Source organism: Physeter macrocephalus, unplaced genomic scaffold (assembly GCF_002837175.3).
Source record: "Physeter macrocephalus isolate SW-GA unplaced genomic scaffold, ASM283717v5 random_105, whole genome shotgun sequence".
In the NCBI taxonomy this organism is placed as follows: Eukaryota; Metazoa; Chordata; class Mammalia; order Artiodactyla; family Physeteridae; genus Physeter; species Physeter macrocephalus.
Window position 1 is genome coordinate 51,557 of NW_021145394.1, and position 15,898 is coordinate 67,454.

At 64.6% G+C, this 15,898-nt stretch overlaps 5 protein-coding genes across 20 annotated transcripts; 2 read left to right on the top strand and 3 right to left on the bottom strand.

Annotated features, from left to right (window-relative positions):
• The first annotated feature begins 16 nt into the window (after positions 1–16).
• JMJD8 (jumonji domain containing 8) lies at positions 17–1,736 on the top strand. 7 transcript variants are annotated; one of them, XM_007130345.4, is made up of 9 exons: positions 17–170; positions 249–347; positions 559–607; positions 685–781; positions 871–939; positions 1,034–1,153; positions 1,241–1,308; positions 1,386–1,520; positions 1,598–1,736. In XM_007130345.4, exons 1-9 carry the CDS (start codon positions 79–81, stop codon positions 1,676–1,678), a joined length of 810 nt encoding a protein of 269 aa, XP_007130407.1. In that variant the 5' UTR covers positions 17–78; the 3' UTR covers positions 1,679–1,736. The 7 variants fall into 7 exon arrangements, with proteins under 7 accessions (XP_007130407.1, XP_007130412.1, XP_007130408.1 ...); XM_007130346.3 differs by having other exon boundaries at positions 37–170; positions 1,241–1,290; XM_007130348.3 differs by having other exon boundaries at positions 37–170; positions 1,034–1,120; positions 1,241–1,290.
• STUB1 (STIP1 homology and U-box containing protein 1) lies at positions 1,727–4,131 on the bottom strand. Its single transcript, XM_024123550.3, has 7 exons — positions 3,854–4,131; positions 3,139–3,337; positions 2,893–3,058; positions 2,606–2,693; positions 2,395–2,451; positions 2,190–2,306; positions 1,727–2,112 (listed from the first exon to the last, which is right to left on the bottom strand). The coding sequence occupies exons 1-7, from the start codon at positions 4,010–4,012 to the stop codon at positions 1,987–1,989; spliced, it is 912 nt and encodes a 303-aa protein (XP_023979318.1). The 5' UTR covers positions 4,013–4,131; the 3' UTR covers positions 1,727–1,986.
• A 40-nt stretch (positions 4,132–4,171) lies between these two features.
• LOC112064838 (uncharacterized) lies at positions 4,172–5,674 on the top strand. Of its 3 annotated transcripts, XM_055082396.1 has the most exons (4): positions 4,172–4,488; positions 4,562–4,652; positions 4,812–4,969; positions 5,416–5,674. In XM_055082396.1, exons 1-4 carry the CDS (start codon positions 4,361–4,363, stop codon positions 5,576–5,578), a joined length of 540 nt encoding a protein of 179 aa, XP_054938371.1. In that variant the 5' UTR covers positions 4,172–4,360; the 3' UTR covers positions 5,579–5,674. The 3 variants fall into 3 exon arrangements, with proteins under 3 accessions (XP_054938371.1, XP_054938370.1, XP_054938372.1); XM_055082395.1 differs by having other exon boundaries at positions 4,178–4,652; XM_055082397.1 differs by lacking the exon at positions 4,812–4,969 and having other exon boundaries at positions 4,178–4,652.
• A 526-nt stretch (positions 5,675–6,200) lies between these two features.
• Positions 6,201–8,442, bottom strand: RHBDL1 (rhomboid like 1). Of its 3 annotated transcripts, none has more exons than XM_007130352.2 (8): positions 8,385–8,442; positions 7,777–7,938; positions 7,340–7,564; positions 7,107–7,255; positions 6,866–6,978; positions 6,691–6,791; positions 6,547–6,607; positions 6,201–6,472 (listed from the first exon to the last, which is right to left on the bottom strand). In XM_007130352.2, exons 1-8 carry the CDS (start codon positions 8,421–8,423, stop codon positions 6,201–6,203), a joined length of 1,122 nt encoding a protein of 373 aa, XP_007130414.1. In that variant the 5' UTR covers positions 8,424–8,442. The 3 variants fall into 3 exon arrangements, with proteins under 3 accessions (XP_007130414.1, XP_007130415.1, XP_007130416.1); XM_007130353.1 differs by having other exon boundaries at positions 7,777–7,935; positions 8,385–8,423; XM_007130354.2 differs by lacking the exon at positions 7,340–7,564.
• A 1,686-nt stretch (positions 8,443–10,128) lies between these two features.
• RHOT2 (ras homolog family member T2) lies at positions 10,129–15,750 on the bottom strand. 6 transcript variants are annotated; one of them, XM_024123592.3, is made up of 19 exons: positions 15,631–15,748; positions 15,459–15,517; positions 15,279–15,360; positions 15,153–15,196; positions 14,183–14,236; positions 13,636–13,688; positions 13,449–13,557; positions 13,252–13,353; positions 13,081–13,179; positions 12,844–12,952; positions 12,630–12,750; positions 12,342–12,426; positions 12,123–12,265; positions 11,938–12,038; positions 11,722–11,852; positions 11,546–11,626; positions 11,315–11,437; positions 11,021–11,223; positions 10,129–10,738 (listed from the first exon to the last, which is right to left on the bottom strand). In XM_024123592.3, the coding sequence occupies exons 1-19, from the start codon at positions 15,665–15,667 to the stop codon at positions 10,612–10,614; spliced, it is 1,863 nt and encodes a 620-aa protein (XP_023979360.1). In that variant the 5' UTR covers positions 15,668–15,748; the 3' UTR covers positions 10,129–10,611. The 6 variants fall into 6 exon arrangements, with proteins under 6 accessions (XP_023979360.1, XP_028339823.1, XP_023979359.1 ...); XM_028484022.2 differs by lacking the exon at positions 11,315–11,437 and having other exon boundaries at positions 15,631–15,749; XM_024123591.3 differs by lacking the exon at positions 10,129–10,738 and having other exon boundaries at positions 10,745–11,223; positions 15,631–15,750.
• Between the last annotated feature and the right edge of the window lie 148 nt (positions 15,751–15,898).

The window sequence follows — 15,898 nt, forward strand, 5'->3', positions numbered from 1 at the left end:
GGCCAAAGGAAGCCGCTTCCGGGAGCCGGCCTGTTGCCACGACGACGGAGCTCCCGGCATGCCTCGCAGCGGCGGGCTATGGCGTTGGGGGTGCGGCTACTCCTGTTGCTCGCGCTCTGGACGCTGGCGGTTCCGGCCCGGAGTCTCCGGGAGGCAGGCGACGGAGGGTGGTGAGCGGCGCCGGGCGGCAGGGCAGAGCGGGGCGCGCGGCGGGGGCGGCCAAGGGCACTGACCAGCTGTGTCGGCAGGCGGCGGCCCGGGCAGGGGGCGCCGGCGGCCGTGGCGGAGGAGGAACGCTGCACCGTAGAGCGCCGGGCCGACCTCAGCTACGCCGAGTTCGTGCAGCGGTAAGTGCGTCCTCTTGTGTAGCCACACCTCCCACGCCCGAAAACCCTGTGGCACCGTCACCCTGCACCGCTGAGGCCGCGCACTGGTCGCCGGCCCGTCCTCCCGGACTTCCTTAGGCCGCTTCCCCTTGAGCTCGTGCGAGTGCGTGTGGGCGGGGGCGGAGGATGGGCGCGGGTCAGACTGAGGCCGTGATTCCGCCTTTTCTTCTAGCTATGCCTTTTCCAGACCTGTCATTCTGCAGGGGCTCACTGACAACTCGGTGAGTGCTCACGCTCCTCGCGACCACCACTCGCCCGTGCTGAGCTTGGCCCCTGAGTACTTTCCCTGCCCCCGCAGAGGTTCCGGGACCTGTGCTCCCGTCAAAGGCTGCTGGCCTTGTTTGGGGACAGCGTGGTCCGGTTGAGCACTGCCAACACCTACTCCTACCAGAAAGGTGAGCTGCCCCACCCTGCAGCCCAGCCTGCTTGCCAGCATCCTGAAGGCAGCACCAACCAGTCCTGACCAACCCCTTTCAAACTGCAGTGGACCTGCCCTTTCAGGAGTATGTGGAGCAGATGCTGCACCCCCAGGACCCCTTCTCCATGGGCAATGGTGAGCCAGACGGGTGGCCATGGGGTGGGGTGGGGTGACTTAGGAGTACCTAGGTGCCAAGATTCTTGCATCCTCCTGTGTTTTCTGCTGTCAGACACCCTGTACTTCTTTGGGGACAATAACTTCACGGAATGGGCATCACTTTTTCGGCACTATTCTCCACCTCCATTCAGCCTGCTAGGTACCATTCCTGCTTATAGCTTTGGAATTGCAGGTGGGTGCCCTGCAGGACCAGGGGATTTGGGAACTGGGTGGGGGAGGATTAGGCTTGGTAACCAGCTGCTCATAACTCACCACACAGGTGCCGGCTCTGGGGTGCCCTTCCACTGGCACGGGCCCGGGTTCTCAGAGGTGATCTATGGCCGAAAGGTCAGCACAGGGTGGGGCTGAGACTTTGGGTTCACTGACCACAGCACAAAGAGTGACCTTGCTGCTCCCACCCTCAGCGCTGGTTCCTGTACCCTCCTGCAAAGACACCTGAATTCCACCCCAACAAGACCACACTGGCCTGGCTCCGGGACACATACCCAGCCCTGGCACTATCTGCACGGCCCCTGGAATGCACCATCCACGCTGGTGAGGTCAGTGGCTGGCAGACGGGCCAGGGTGGGCTGGGCCAAGGGCCCCCAACCAATCCCTGTGTCCCCCCCACTCCCAGGTGCTGTATTTCCCTGACCGATGGTGGCACGCCACACTCAACCTCGACACCAGCGTCTTCATCTCTACCTTTCTCAGCTAGCCAAAGGGGGTGGCTGGGGAGCCCGTCGCACACCAGCACATGCCCCTATAGTGCTCACAGATTTTATTACAGGGACAGAGGTGGCAGTGGCAGCCTCAGCCCAGCCCACTCTCACCCGCTGTTTCTGGCCCAGAAGGGGGATGGGGGAGGCTCGTGACCCAGCAAAACTGATGGGGGTGGGCTTGGGGACACCAGGACAGGGATCTAGGGACACAAACTATGTACAGTGGCTAGAGACTACTGCCCAAGGCCCTCCTGAGCCAGGGTACTGGGCAAGGCGGGTGAGTGGCTCACACACCCGCCCTGCCTCAGTAGTCCTCCACCCAGCCATTCTCGGAGATGAACGCGTCAATGACCTCTTTCATGGCCAGGTTGGGGATGAGCTGTTCCTGCGTCAGGGGGCTCCGAGTCACAGGGTCAAAATGGCCCACACGCTGCAGTGACAACAGAATCAGAATTAGGAGGTGCTCAGTGGGTGTGGGTCCTGCTCCCAACTCCCATGGGCCCTCACCTGCAGGTGCTCCTCAATGTCCTTGCGGTCGTAGGTGATACCACTGGGTGTGATGCAGGGCTCCCGCATCAGCTCAAAGCTGATCTTGCCACACAGGTAGTCGGGTATATCTCGCTTCTGCAGCACACAGTGTCAGGTCAGGGGCTGGGAAGGGGCACTGCTCCGACTCCTGCTACCCACAGACCCCAGAAGACAGGCAGCTCACCTTTCTCTTCTCGTCTACCTGGGAGAAAAGCTCATCCATGTCTGCCAAGTACTTGTCCTGCAAAGAAGCAAGCAGCTATATGTGGGCCTGACACCCCATCTCCCTTCCCCAGGCACCGAAACACAGACCCAGCAGGAGCCAGGGCCACCTCACGTCCGTCACACGCATGCATATACACACAGGACCCACACTTGGGCTGGGGCACCCTCACATGCTTGGCCTCAATGCAGGCCTGCTGGGCCCGGAGGTGGCCATCGTCCTCATCACCCTCATGGTTCCGCTGACACTCTTCCAGCTCCCTGGAGGTTGACCAAAAGCTGATCAGAGATGGGTCTGGCCAGGATGTCAGACTCCACTCCAATCTTAGGCTCATTCAGGCCTCATTCCCCTCCATCTCCTGCGTGCCAGAGTTGGCCTTCAATAAATGACTGTGTTCACGACTCAGAGTTAACCTAAAAGTGGTGACTTCCGGGGGCGCCTGTCATCACCACAGCCCACCTCTCACGCTCGGCCACAATGAGCTGTGTGAGGTAAGAGTGCAGCTCGTTCTCCTGGTGGATGCGCCGCTCCTCAATGCTGTTCCAGCGCTTCTTCTTCGCAATACGCAGAGCACTGGGGATGTCGTCCCCAAAGTTGAGCCGCTGCTCCTTGGCCAGGTTGTAGGCTGGAGGAATAGAGGATTTGGATAAACCGCCAGCCAGTCCACCCGCCTGGTCCCAGGCACCAGCCAGCCTGTAAGCCCACCTCGCTGCAGGTTGGCGATAGCCTCATCATAGCTCTCCATCTCCAACTGGCATTGCCCCAGGAAGAAGTGTGCCTTCACAGACTGCCCGTCCAGCTCGAGGGCGCGCCGGCAGTCAGCCAGGGCTTGCTCATGCTGCTGCATCTTCAGGTAGCACAATGCCCGGTTGGTGTAATACACCGCCACCAAGGGATTCCGGGTCTGGAGGACAAGGGCAGACCAGCCAGCGTGAGGGAGTGAGCTCAGCCTACCCCTCTGTCCCAGCTTGAAGCCCATACCTAGAATCAAGACACTACAGGTTTCTCAGCTTCCAAGCCTCTGGGTTCTGAGGGAGGGTGGAGCCTACCTGAGCCCACCCTCTGGACTCCAGTGAGTCTTGTGAAGGTAGCTTTTCCAGATCTGTGGAAATCACCAGCTTTGGGCTTGGACTCCTCAAGGGGCAAGGGTCCCTGGCCCCCAGCCGAGTGGGCCTCAAGCACTCTGAAGCTCCCACCCGCCACAGTTCTCTGGCAACCAGCACTGGCTCGGGAGCCGTAGCCTTGGCCCCTTTGGAACAAGATCATCACTGAGTTCTCAGAGCCCAAGCACCACCCCCCTCCGAAAGTCGGGCGGGGGCGGCCAGACAGGGGCTCCAGGGAGGACGCGGAGGCGAAGCAGCAGTCCGGCCCCTCCCCTGGCTCGGACGCCGGCCCCCTCCCGCGGCGCGGGCGCACTCACGATGGCGCGGCCATAGCAGGCCGCCGCCTCCGGGTACTTGCGGCCCACGAAGAGCCGGTTGCCCTGCTCCTTGAGCTCCTGCGCGCTCGGGCTCTTTTCCGGGCTGCCGCCGCCGGCGCTCAGCCGCGCGCCGCCCTCCTTCTCCTCCTTGCCCTTCATGGCGCCGCGCGGCACGGCCTGGGCTCCGCTCCCAGGCTCCGCGGCGGGCCCGCCCTACGCCCGCTGCCCGAGCCCGCGATCCGCTCAGGCCCGGTCCAGCGCTCCGCCACCGGAACTTCCGGCCGTGCAGGTGGGCGGGGTCAGCGGGAAGGATGGCCTGCGGGCGGGCGGGGCCGCGCGTGCACCAGACGCGAGGCGGGGGCGGGGCAGGGGCAGGCGGGGGAGCATGCGCTCGCGGCGACGCGACGCGCGGCGTCTGAGGGCTGAGAAGCGCCGAGGTCGTCGGGGCAGGAGCCCGATCAGGCGCTCCGACGCCCCGCCCCCGAGGCTCCGCCCAGGCGCGTGGGGATGGCAGCTGCCCACGGGCTCTGGGGCTGTGAGGACCCGAGCAGCTGGGCCGCCGTCCTGGGGTGCCACGGGGAAGTGCTGCAAGCGCGCGCGAGCCCCCATGGGCGGCTGGAAACCCTGGAGCGATGGTAGGGCAGTGGGGACATCAGGCGGGCTGGCCGACCCCCGTGGCTCGGATTCCCCGTCACCGCCCTTCCCCAGGTATCGAGAGTTGCCCGCGGCCATCGAGGGCCGGGCGGAGAAGCACGTGACACGCGACAAGCTGGAGCAGCTGCTGGCGTGGAAACTGGCGGTGAGGAGCTTCCCACGTGGGGGACGGAACCTTCCGGGGCGGGACGTAGCGCCGTGGGCGTGGCTTCCTCCTGGGGGCGGGCCCTCGCGCCTTGGGGCGGGGGCGGGGCCCCTAGCGAGGTCCAGCAGCCATGACCCCAGACCCGACTTGGCCACCGAGGGGCCGCTTTCGGCCGCGCCTGCAGCAGCTCGTGACCGCCGACTCCCCGGAGCTGGTGGTGCAACGCTCGGCCGCCGCCTTCCGTCTCCTGCCAGACGTGAACGCAGCGGTCCCGGAATTGTGCGCCCTCCGGGGCGTGGGCCCGACTATCACCTCGCGTTAGTAGGGAGAGCTGGGCGTCCCCCCGGCGAGGTCGTGGGCGGGACCTGGCGTGTTAGTGGCCTTATCTGTGAAATGGCCAGACAGCCAGATACGTGACACCGAGAGTTGTTGGGAATGGCAGCCCCACGCCAAGGTGGGGCTGAGTGCTGTCCATTTACTTCCCGCGGCAGTCCTGGCTGCCAGAGCTCTCGAGGTAGCAGCCTTCATGTCTGAGGAGGCAGTGGCCGCAGTGCCCGGTCTGCCAGCCCTGCAGTACACCCTGAAGCACTAGCTGCTCTACCTGGGCCGGGTGCAGGAGTGTGCCACAGCCCTGAGCCAAGGTGCAGTCTGTTGGCGGCCAAGGAGGGCATCCAGGACTCTGGTCAGGGTGATGTGCAGAGTTATCCAGCAGGGTAGGGTGACTGGTGCCTCTGAGCCCCAGACTCCCTCTGCCCCTCCCCAGGCAGTGCCTCAGGCTGTGGACCCCTCACCGTGTGGAGACAGCACTGTGGATCTGGGCTGTAGGGCAGAAGCTGTGCCCTGACCTGCTGCCTGACCTCGGTCCCAGCCTGGCCACCCCTGAGGACACCAGGCCAGCCAAGACGCACAGGACCCAGGCCTACTGACTTGGCTGTGGCCCAGGGCTTGCACACCTACCCTGTGATCTCAGGCCACAAGTCTTTGGACAGGGGGCTGGATGCTGTAGGAGCTCAATAAATGCTTGCTGAACTCAAACCTGACTATGAGGCCCATGACCCTTCCCAGGGGCTCCCATCTCCCATACAGAGACACCTCATGCTGGGTGCAGAAAAGCAAGGGGGAAGCCCAGGCTGCTGCTTGTGTGGAGGGAAGGGCCCTCACAGTTTGATCAGTGAGTTGGGGGGAGACCAGCCCAGCCCGCAGTGCCCCAGTACACCCACCTGGTGCTGTGTAAAATATTTATTCATTCTCCAAAAAGGCTCAGGCTGCAAGTCTCATGGGAGAGGCCAGGGCAGGGTCTCCTCTGGGGCCACCCTTGGGGACCTCCACCGCTCAGCCCAGTCCAGCAGTCCTATCCCTCCAGGCCTGGGAGGGGGCGGCCAGGGCTGGTATAAGGCTTGGCCTGGAGTCAGTGGGCCACAGGGGCCACCTGCACCCACCAGGAAGAAGCAGCCTCAAGACATACACTCACAGAGGACGAACATGCAGGCCTCCCTAGTGGCTGGCCCACGGATGCTGCGCCCTGGCTGGTGTGGCCCTGGGAACTCGTCAGGGTGGCGGGGGAATGTGGGCACCCAGTAGGTCGTAGGCAAAGATGTTCCAGAAGATGGCGAAGAGCAGGAAGGTGCCATAGGCAAGCAGCACCACCCACCAGCCACACTGGTCTCGCAGGCGCTCCTCATAGCTGCGCAGGATGGTCAGGCCCATGCTGACACCCACCACCGCGCCCGCCAGGTGTGCCATGAAGCTGGGCTGTGGGCCCGAGGCAGGCAGTGGCGGGGAGAAGCGCAGCCACACGGCCCGGCCCACCTCGGAGCTCACTACAGAGGGAGGCAGCAGGTGAGAGGCACCCTAGCCATAGGCTGAGGCCCCTCCACCCTGGCTCCCTACTTACTGCACACCAGGGCCAGCACCATCCTCAGCAGCTTGTAGGGACATCTCATCCCAGCCCAGTTCTGATGGGGTGTGAATAAAAAAGGCTGTGAGGGAGGCCTTATAGGTCCCTCCCCGCACCCCACCACAGGGGCTGCCCCGTTACCATGACGACATTGGCCAGGTGTGCAGAGCACAGGGCGTAGACCCCGCCGGAGCCCCCCACCACAGGGGCCCGCATGTCAGTAATGGAGACGGTCAGGGAGCCTGTGTGAGCAAGGGGAGAGCCGTGAGGGTGAGGCCCACCGGTGAGGTGGCCAGGGCGCACGCACCTGCCTCACCTGCCAGCACACCAGCCAGGTAGAGCAGGCTGATGCGGAGCAGGCCATGCACCATCTCCAGGGGCACCCCGATCATCAGCTGCAGGAGTGCGTTGAACCCCAGCTGCTCCAGCCTAGCCATATGGGGCAAATGGGTGTGAAGGGTGGGGTCCGCCAGGGGGCTACCAGCCCCTTGCCCCCACCTCGAGAGGCTGAGCCCTCCCAATCCAATCTGAGGGGTGCCAGAGGTGGGCCCACTCACCCAACGTGCATGAACATGTAGGTGAGAAAGCGCCAGGCCCGAGCACGGTGGCCAGGGTGGTATACGAGGGGGCTTTTCATGTACTCGGGGTGGTAGGTCTGCAGCACCCACTTGTTGAGACGGGCCCCGTAGCACAGGAACACGATGATCTGGGAGGGACAAGCGTGGGAGCCAGGCAAGACCAGGAATGAGGGAGGCTCCCGGGGTGGTGGGCGGTGGACGGGCAGGCCCACCTGGGCGAGGGTGACCGAAGCCATGAACACGGGGGGTGGGCAGCTGCGGTGCCGGTAGAAGTACCAGTGGCGGTCCACCTCTCGGGGCAGGATCTCGTAGGCCACGTAGCGCACGAACCGCTTGTAGACACCCAGGCCTGGCTCGTCCAGCAGCCCGTCCTGGGGCAGTGCCCGCTGTCCATTGGTGATGGCCCGCTTGAAGCTGCTTGAGCGCTTGCTGCTGATCTGGGGGGCGGGGCCTAGGCATAGGCCACCATACTCCCCCCATGGCCGCCCCTCCTGAGTGGTCCACCCAGCTCGTCACAGGGTCTGAGGCCCTGCCCCATGGCTATAGCCCTCCCCGATGGGAAGGGCAGGGAGGAGGGGCCGCCTGCCCAACCCACTCCAACCAGGGCACTGTGCCCACACCCCAGCTGTCCACCCACTGTGGCACTGACCAGGTCCACCAGCTCCTGGTAGCAGACCTGGCCCCGCTCGTTGCTCTGGGCCAGGGCCACCAGCATGTCCAGTTTGGCCGGGTCCAGGGGCAGCTCATGGCGGTGCACCAGGCCAGCGAAGGTGTCCGCACCGATGAAGCCAGTGTTCTCAGGGTCCAGCTGCTGGGGTCGGGGGGCCAGCGGCCAAGGTCTGAGGGTGGGCTGGGCCCCACGACCACAGGGCTGAGCCACGTCAGGCGGGAGAGGCAGGCTCCGAGCACCCTGGGTCCAGGCCCCTGTGCCCACATGGTCCCAGGAGCTAGCTGTAGGCACCAGTACCTAGGTACCCGGTCTCCAGCCCCGCTAGCTCTCCAGCGGTCTCCCCACCTCATTTCTGCCTTGCCCATCCTGGAAGGGTAGGACCAAGGTCTGAGGGCAATCACCAACTCTCTTGCCCCTCCCCAAGCGCCCTAGTGTGGCTCGCCCTTTCCTGGGGTCTCGTGCAGGGGGCCAAAGTCGTGCAGGGAAGGGGCTGCGCTGAGGGTTTCAGAGCTCCGTCCCCCGGGCCCACCCAAGGGCGGAGGGCCGGCAACGGGGGCGGTGCCGGCGCCCCCCACCTCTCCACGCACCTGCTCCTGGATAAGCTGCAGCAGCGAGCTCCTGTCCATAGAGCCAGGCCGGGCCGGGGGCCGGGGGCCGGGGGCCGGGGTCGGCGGCCGCGGCCGGGAGGGGCTTCTCTGTGGACTACTCCGCTCCGCCCCGGCCCTCCGGCTCCGCCCACTCCGCTCGGCGCCGCGTCACGGAGCCGCCTGCCCCCGCCGCACACGCCGCCGCTGCCAGCCCAGCCACTCGCGGTCAGGACACGCGCGCGCCCCGCACGCGGACGTGCCCGGGTAAGAACGGCGCGGGGCGCTTGGCTCCAGTGCCGGCGCCCCCACCCCCACCCGGGCTGCAGCTGTTCGTCCCGCGGGGCAGCAGCCGGGAAACTGAGTCACGCGCGGCATGCAAGCCCCTTCTGCGCACACCCCTTTGCCCCGGGCTGGGCCTCAGCGCCGATGCCACCTCCTCGGGGAAGGCTTCAGGGAACAACCCACTGCTGGGGACTCCCCTCGCCGGGCTCCCTGAAGGCACCTCCCTCCCTGCCAGACATGCTTAACCGTCCTGGCAACAAGAAGGCTCCACGGCCCCAGCGGCGAGCACTGAAGCCAACAGGGTAACTAGCAGGGTTGAAGGAGGTCCCTGCAGCAGGCCCTGCTCAGTGGGTGGGGACCAACACAACTTGGGCTGGAGGTTCCTGACTACTCCTGTGGCCACAGTGCTAAACTGACCCATGGACATGGGGGTGGGGAGTGCCCCCAATGGACAAGGCCCCAGCTGGGATGGAGAGGAGCCCTACTTCCCAGGGAGGACAGGTAGAACCTCTACAATAAGGAAGGTGACAGGCTATGGGAATGTGTAACCATAGCAACCCCTGACAGCACCGCTCAGAACGCCTGTGCAGCTGAGCCTCAGGACAGATGCAGCAGCTAGAAGTAGCATCCTGCCCTGCCCAGCTTTAGTAAGAACTACACCAGGGGTCCTCAGGTCACTGGAGCTGGGGGGCCAGCGGGATGGTTGAGACAACTTCAGGGTGTGACCCCCAGCCCCTACTGGGTCAGGCCTGAGCATCCCCTGCGGAGGAGGCAGCTCCCCTGCCTCTAGAAACAGCTTGTCAGGGCTTGGGGAGGGGCCTGCCTTGCAAAGAATGACTAATTACAGGAAGCAGAGGGGGTACTTGTGTGGCCAAGGCCCTCCACCCAAGCACACCACATACTGCCTCTGCTCCACGCCCAGAATGCACGCCAGAGTGAGCACCTAAACTCCAAGCTGAGCCCCCTCCTCAGCCCAAGAAAGGGTCTCTGTCCCCTTGTCCTTAGGCTGGAGATCTGGCTGTCTCCTGCCCAGTGGGAGGGGCAGAGGCCTCTGGGTGGGGTGTGAGAAGCAGGGCAGCTCCCCCAGACCAGGGCCACCTCGCACACCAGGACATTTCAGCACATCCCAGAACCCCAGATCCTCAGCACACCTCAGCCAACCTGACAGGATGCTGAGGCTTGCATACTGGATACACCTGGCTGTGGGGAGGGGTCACATCAGGGGGTCCTCAGGTATCAGGCCCCCTCCAGCCTCTAACCCTCAGGCCAGCAGGGACCTCAATGGACCTAAAGGCTCTGAGGCTGCAGCTGGGCCATACCCTGGCCTGAAACCTCAGGATGGTGACCCAGAGAGGAGGCGGGCGGGGGAGGGGTCAGGAGTAACATTCCCAGCCCACAACCAGACCAAGGACACGTTTTAGTTAATTCAAGAAGTCATCCTCAGAAAGCAGGACCCAATATGGAAAAGACACAAGTGAAGTTTAATCAGGAAACCCAATCTCATACGTCTTCTGGGAGAGGCACAGCCCAGGACCTGTCTTCAGATTGGGGGGTGGGGGTGCGCACAATGGTCCAGCCATTTCTTGCCTCCACGCCCCTGCCTTTGGCCCAAAGCTCTGCCTTCTTACCCCCTTCGTACCCTCTGGCCACATGGGACCAGGAAGGAGGAGTGGAGCCCTGAGAATTCGGGTCTGGGGTCACTGACTTCCTCACCCACACCTCCCGGTCCCTCCAACACATGATGCCCACAGAAGAGGGTCATGCCCGGCACCTGCAGCAAGGCCGGACACAGGCTGCTGGGAGCCGGGGCCACCCTCAGGGCTGAGGCAGGGATGGGGCAGCAGGTGGACTGTCCTCAGGAGGAAAGTTGAGAGGGTCTCCACCCCGCCCCCAAGCAAGTGGCCCCACACCAGCACCCTGAGATCAGACTGCGGGGTCTGGGGCCTCATCGGCTCTTCACCAGGACCCTGTAGAGTGAGAAGCTGAGAACGGCAGCGACGGCAGCCCCGACGGCCCCCAGCGCCACCCGGAGCCAGAAGGAGGTGGCGTGCAGCTCCCCGTGGACAAGGTGTCTGCAGAAGAGAGGGGAGTCTTGCTGCTGTACACCCACCTCCGTCTCCTACGAAGTCCCAGAGCCCCACTCAGCTGTTCCGTGTCAGTGCCCAGCATGGCAGGACCCCCAGACGAGAGGGCAGGCTGTGAGGCCAGGCCCCGAGGGCCCCGCCTGGGCATCGGCACGGGCACCAAGGCCCACCCTGCAACCTTGACTGACTCCAGTCCTGACACCACAGCTGTGCCACTCTCCTGGGACAGGGAGGGGTCTCCCACACAGGGACTTCGATCCTGGTACCCACGGGAAGGCGGCCATGGTGGCGAGCCGGGTGAAGATGGCCGCGCGGGGCTCGGCTGGGCCGGCACAAGAGAACAGGGCAGGGGCGGGCAGCCGGTGCCTACGGCAGAACTCAGTCGGAGACAGACCAGGCAGCAAGACGCCTTCGGGCAAGTCAGCCTTGGAGGAGACGAAGAGGCAGGGGGTCTGCCTGTCCATGTAGTGGCGCTGCAGGGGGAGGGGCCATGTGAGTGTGCTGGGGGACACCTGCCCACAGCCCTGCTACGCAGCAGGGCCCCCAGGGTGGGCGGGACCTTGCCTTGTAGACACTGGCACACAGCGAGAAGGACCTTGGGTGGCTACTGTCAAACATCAAGCAGGCGATGTCACAGGTGGCGTCGGCCGAGGCGGTCAGGAGGCTGTCTGCGCCCACCTCACACAGCTGAACAGAAAGGGTGGCCTCAGGGGCACAGGCTAGGTCTCCCAGCCGCGTTGGGCGGCTCCCTCAGCGTGCACGCTCTAGGCCTACCCTGGGGACCCCCGCACTCACGATCAGGTACTTCTCCTGCCCGTTGACCTGCACGGTGTCGATGGTGTAGGCAGAGGACTCCCCAGCAGGCTCCCCAGCATCCTGGTGCAGAGGAGGGACGCCCTGAAGCTCACTGCTCGGACTCTTTCCAGAACCCCTGCCCCCCAGGTCCACGCACAGCACACACGGACACTCACCCCCAGGCCATGGCCGAGGAAAGCCTGCAGGAAGGAGGACTTGCCCACTCCGCGGGCCCCCACCACCTTGCACAAGAAAACGTTTCTCTGCGTTTGTCCCTTCTCCTGGTCCAGCCTCTTCTCCCGGGTGACTGTGGGCAGGGGGCAAGGATGAACGTGAGGGAGGGGCTGCCGAGGAGGCACTGGCTGGGGGCCGGTGTGAAAGCGGGCACCCACCTGTGATGGCGTGAGCCTGGGAATCCTGCTCGCAGAGGGTGGGGAAGCCGAGGTAGCCAAGGTGCTCAAGACAGTGCTGGACGTCCAAGTAGGTCACCAGACTTGGGGACGGGAGAAGTGGGGATGTGGCATTACAGCAGGGCAGAGGGTGAGGCCGTGTCTCAGTGGGTGAGGGCTGCACTTACGTCCACTGGCAGAGATACCCGTGCAGGGGCAACCGACCGGCCTCGGTGCGGACCGTGCGAGGGAGCTGGGGGCCCCAGGGAGCAGCAGGAAACACGGTGAAGAGGCTCTGCAGCTCTGCTGGCGAGAGGGCGCCATCCCGGTCCTGTGGGCAGAGGAGCTGCAGTGACATGTGCGGGCGGGAGGCCGAGGGGGGGCTCAGTGGGGCCCAGCGCCCTCACCTGGTCATGCTTCTCGAACATCCTCTGCACAAACTGGTAGCCGCGGTGGTTGAGCTCGGTGCTGCATCCGGGGGGCACACGGAGCCTGCGGGTGCCAGGATGGGGGTGGGGCTGTGCACACCTCCTTGTGCTCCGCAGGGCACCTCCTCCGAACACAGGCCATCCAGGCAAGCAGAGAGTCCCCCCGCCAGGGAGAGATAACCCGATGGCCCCCAGCACAGGGTCCAGGAGCCCCAGGCCCCATCCGACACAGATGGGAGGCGAGCCCGGAGCCCAAACGCCACTCACGGTGGGCAGAGGTAGTTGGCCGTCAGCTCAAGCGAGTCGCCATAGCCAAAGCGCCTCAGGATGGTCCACGTGGTCTCGTGGCGGCCTCGCTGGATGAAGAGTGTGTTCAAGAAAAGGAAGCCTGCTCAGGAGAAGCAGAGAAGCGAGTAACACCAGACACAGCCGGCCTTGCCCCACACCCCACGCCTGGGGTAGGCAGGGTGTCGGGCCTCACCGTCCAGGGTCAGCCGGTCATCCCGCACGCCTCCTGCCACATTCTTGCTCACCACCATCTTCACGTCCTCCAGGGCCTGCGGGGCAAGAGGGTGCCCAAAGCAGGACATCTGCTTCCGAGAGAAAGTCACCATTAGTCAGCCAGCTGCCCTCTCCATCCGTCACAAGGGCAGCCAAGGCGTGGGGTGCGGCTGCAGCTGGGAGGGTGGGTACCACCAGGAGACAGAAGGGGGCGCACCTGGAAAGCGTTGAGCTCCTGGTCACTGAGCACCTGGTCCATGTCCTGGTCTGAGAGCCTGAAGATGCGTGTGAGGGCCTGGGCGCACTCGGGCATCAGCTGTGGGGACAGTGGCTCAGCACCCCCACTGCTCCCTCCTGCTCGCCCTCCCCACCGCTGCCTTCAGCCCACCTGCTTGGCCTCAGGGTCATAGAGGGGGGCCGTGGGGTGTAGCACGGCCTTCTGTGCGTAGTAGAACAGCTCTGAGATGTTTTTCAGGTTCTTCGCCGAGCACTGGGACACGTGGGAACAGACTCAGAGGGGGAGGCAGGGAGGCCCCCTGTCCTTGCCTCTGCGGTCCTGGCACCCCCGGGGCCCTGCCTGCTCACCTCCACACAGGTCTCGATCTCAGGGAACTGGCTCATGATGGGCAGCACAGCCTCCATGGAGCCCCCTGGCCGCAGGTCCGACTTGTTGCCCACCAGGATAATGGGGACCCTGGGGGAAAGACCCACGGTCACCAGGGATCAGGGAGCTTGCGGGGCCCAGCCCCCTTCCCCAAGCCCTGCCTATTACCTGGGCCCCCTCTTGGTATCCCCATTCACCAGTGGGATCCATTTGGTTCGGATCTGAAAGGTAAGACCTGGCCATGAGGATGGGGCCCTGCCCAGCCCACAGCTCCCATGTGGAACTCTCACATGGCTCGAGGAGAGAGGGGCGAGATTGAGGGCCACTGAGAGCCAAAGTCACAACCACTGGCAACAAGACCAGTGGAGAAGAGCAGCGGGCAGGTAGAACCTCATCTGATCCTAGCAGTTCCCAAACACCCACAAAAGGCCTGAGATCAGCAACTCCTCCCGCAGGCCTAAGAGATTCAGACGCAAGGCCATCCACGCTCTCGGCAGGAGACAGGGTCATGGGAACTCGGGGGAAGTTTTGGGGGCCCTGGACAGGGTGGCTCCGTGAAGCTCCCCAGTGGGGCCAGCTACGGGTGCAAGTTGCCCAGAACCCGGGTCAACTGAGCGTCTACCTGTGGTGTGTGCAGAGAACAGAGAACAGGTGGATGACCAGGCTAGGCACCAGTGACAGAAAACTGGGATGGACAGAAAGTTCCCTCGCTCACCTTCTCAATGGTGGCCTCCTCAGACACGTCATACACCACGCACACCACGTTTGCCTGTTGGGGGCAGGGAGAGGGATTGTATGGTGGGATCTGAAGCTCCCTGTTCCACTCACAAGCTGGACAGGACAGAGCTCAGAGACTGGGGGAGCCCACCCTTCCAGCTGCTCCCAGGCCGAGTCACTGGCTGTTGGCTACTCACACCTCAGGCCAGCCCTTCCCTACCCACTTCTGTTGCAGATGCCAGGCCCCAGCACTGCAACTCTGATCAGCGAGTCCCCTGAGGACTCAGGACACAGCCACCCTTAAACTTGACTCCTCAGTCCCAGCCTCAGCCCTTCGCTCCCTGGTCACTACAGGGAACAGCAGACAGAGAACAACAGCACAAGATGGGAGATGATGGCAACACAGTGGCTGTGGCCTGTACCCTTGCCCAGTGGCACCCCCCCAGGACACAGCAGATGCTGCAGGGGCAGCACCCCCACCAAGAGCTTGGTCTGGGCACAGGTCCTCCTATGCAGAGGAGAGCAGAGAGCTAGCTGTGCAGCTGACAGCCCTGGCCATGACACCCGGTGCAGCCCAGAGGCCCAGGACAGTGGACTGGACTAAGGAGTAGGGAATGGGGGTCCTGGGCACAGGGCTGTCCAAGGAATCACTTTCAAGGACTTGGAGACTGCTCCCCAGGGTCCACCAGAAGAGGGAAGGTTAGGCACGGAGGGCTGTGGGCTGGCCAACCACACATGCAGGAGGAAGGAATGGGCCTCTCTCCTGGCTCCCAGCAGAGTGCATCACACGGACCCCAAAGACTCTCAGTGCTAACAGGTCACAACAGAATTAGCGAGGCTGCGGACACTCTGGGCACCTTAATCCAATCCCTCAGAGAATGAAGCCGATCAAACCAAGGCAGCCATACCCCCAAGGCCTGAGTCCTGACACCCGTGCCCAGCACCCCCTTCCCCAGGACCCACTCTACCTTGTGAATCTCGTCCTCAAGCTCCTCGACTGTCTGCTCAGCCTCTGGGTGGAAAAAGAGACCCCACTGCAGACCTGCCGGAGACGCCCGCTCCCGGGCGCAAGCGCGGGCGGGCGGCCTCTCTACCTGAATAATCCACGATGTGGGTGGGCACCTTCTCTGGGGTGACGTCCGCGGGAATGGTGATCTCTTCTGCCCGTGGGGGGACCTGGGGCAGACGCGGCCGTGAGGACAGCCGGGAAGGGCGCAGGGCGGCGGCGCCCGGACCTGGGCCCTTCTTGGGCGCGGGGGCGCGCTCGGCCTTACCTCCTCAGGGAACTCCTCGCCCACCAGCGACAGGATCAACGACGTCTTCCCCACCTGGGCTGCGCGGGGCGGCGCGGTCAGTGCGGCGGCCAAGGTCGCGGCGCCTCTCCCCACTCCGGCCCCAAGACCCCCAACCAGGCTCGACCCCCGCCCGACCCAGGCGCCTACCTACCCTCGCCCAGCAGCAGGATGCGCACGTCCCGCTTCATGCTGGCCGCCGGGAGCTGCAGCCCGACCCCGGTGCAGGCCCGGCCCCCGCCCACGACCGCGACCCCGACCCCAGCCCGCGCTGTAGCTACGCCCGCACTTCCGGCCCCCGCCCGCGCAGCCACACTAGCGAGACGGGCGGGCCAGACCGGCCTAGCAGCCCGGCGGCGCCACCGCGTGGGCGCGCCGGGCACTGCCGGCGCCACACCTGCCAGGGCGGCGGGGCCTTTGCC

Bases quoted from the DNA above. Each gene is read 5' to 3' on its own strand.
- STUB1 (XM_024123550.3), bottom strand. From the start codon at position 4,012: ATGAAGGGCAAGGAGGAGAAGGAGGGCGGCGCGCGGCTGAGCGCCGGC. The intron at 2,694-2,892 runs GTGGGCTGTGGT...GTCAACCTCCAG, and splicing joins ATTGTGGCCGAGCGTGAGAG to GGAGCTGGAAGAGTGTCAGC. The intron at 2,452-2,605 runs GTGAGGGTGCCC...GCTTCTTTGCAG, and splicing joins CCTGCATTGAGGCCAAGCAT to GACAAGTACTTGGCAGACAT.
- LOC112064838 (XM_055082395.1), top strand. From the start codon at position 4,239: ATGCGCTCGCGGCGACGCGACGCGCGGCGTCTGAGGGCTGAGAAGCGC. The intron at 4,653-4,811 runs GTGAGGAGCTTC...TTGGCCACCGAG, and splicing joins TGCTGGCGTGGAAACTGGCG to GGGCCGCTTTCGGCCGCGCC. The intron at 4,970-5,415 runs GTTAGTAGGGAG...GCCCCTCCCCAG, and splicing joins GGGCCCGACTATCACCTCGC to GCAGTGCCTCAGGCTGTGGA.
- RHBDL1 (XM_007130352.2), bottom strand. From the start codon at position 8,423: ATGGACAGGAGCTCGCTGCTGCAGCTTATCCAGGAGCAG. The intron at 7,256-7,339 runs GTGGGCCTGCCC...TGTCCCTCCCAG, and splicing joins CTTCGGTCACCCTCGCCCAG to ATCATCGTGTTCCTGTGCTA. The intron at 6,608-6,690 runs GTAACGGGGCAG...ACACCCCATCAG, and splicing joins ACCTGGCCAATGTCGTCATG to AACTGGGCTGGGATGAGATG.
- JMJD8 (XM_007130345.4), top strand. From the start codon at position 79: ATGGCGTTGGGGGTGCGGCTACTCCTGTTGCTCGCGCTCTGGACGCTG. The intron at 348-558 runs GTAAGTGCGTCC...CTTTTCTTCTAG, and splicing joins TACGCCGAGTTCGTGCAGCG to CTATGCCTTTTCCAGACCTG. The intron at 1,154-1,240 runs GTGGGTGCCCTG...CTCACCACACAG, and splicing joins TTATAGCTTTGGAATTGCAG to GTGCCGGCTCTGGGGTGCCC.
- RHOT2 (XM_024123591.3), bottom strand. From the start codon at position 15,667: ATGAAGCGGGACGTGCGCATCCTGCTGCTGGGCGAGG. The intron at 15,361-15,458 runs GTAAGGCCGAGC...CGTCTGCCCCAG, and splicing joins GCGAGGAGTTCCCTGAGGAG to GTCCCCCCACGGGCAGAAGA. The intron at 11,627-11,721 runs GTGAGTGTCCGT...CCTCTGCACCAG, and splicing joins TCCTCGGCCATGGCCTGGGG to GATGCTGGGGAGCCTGCTGG.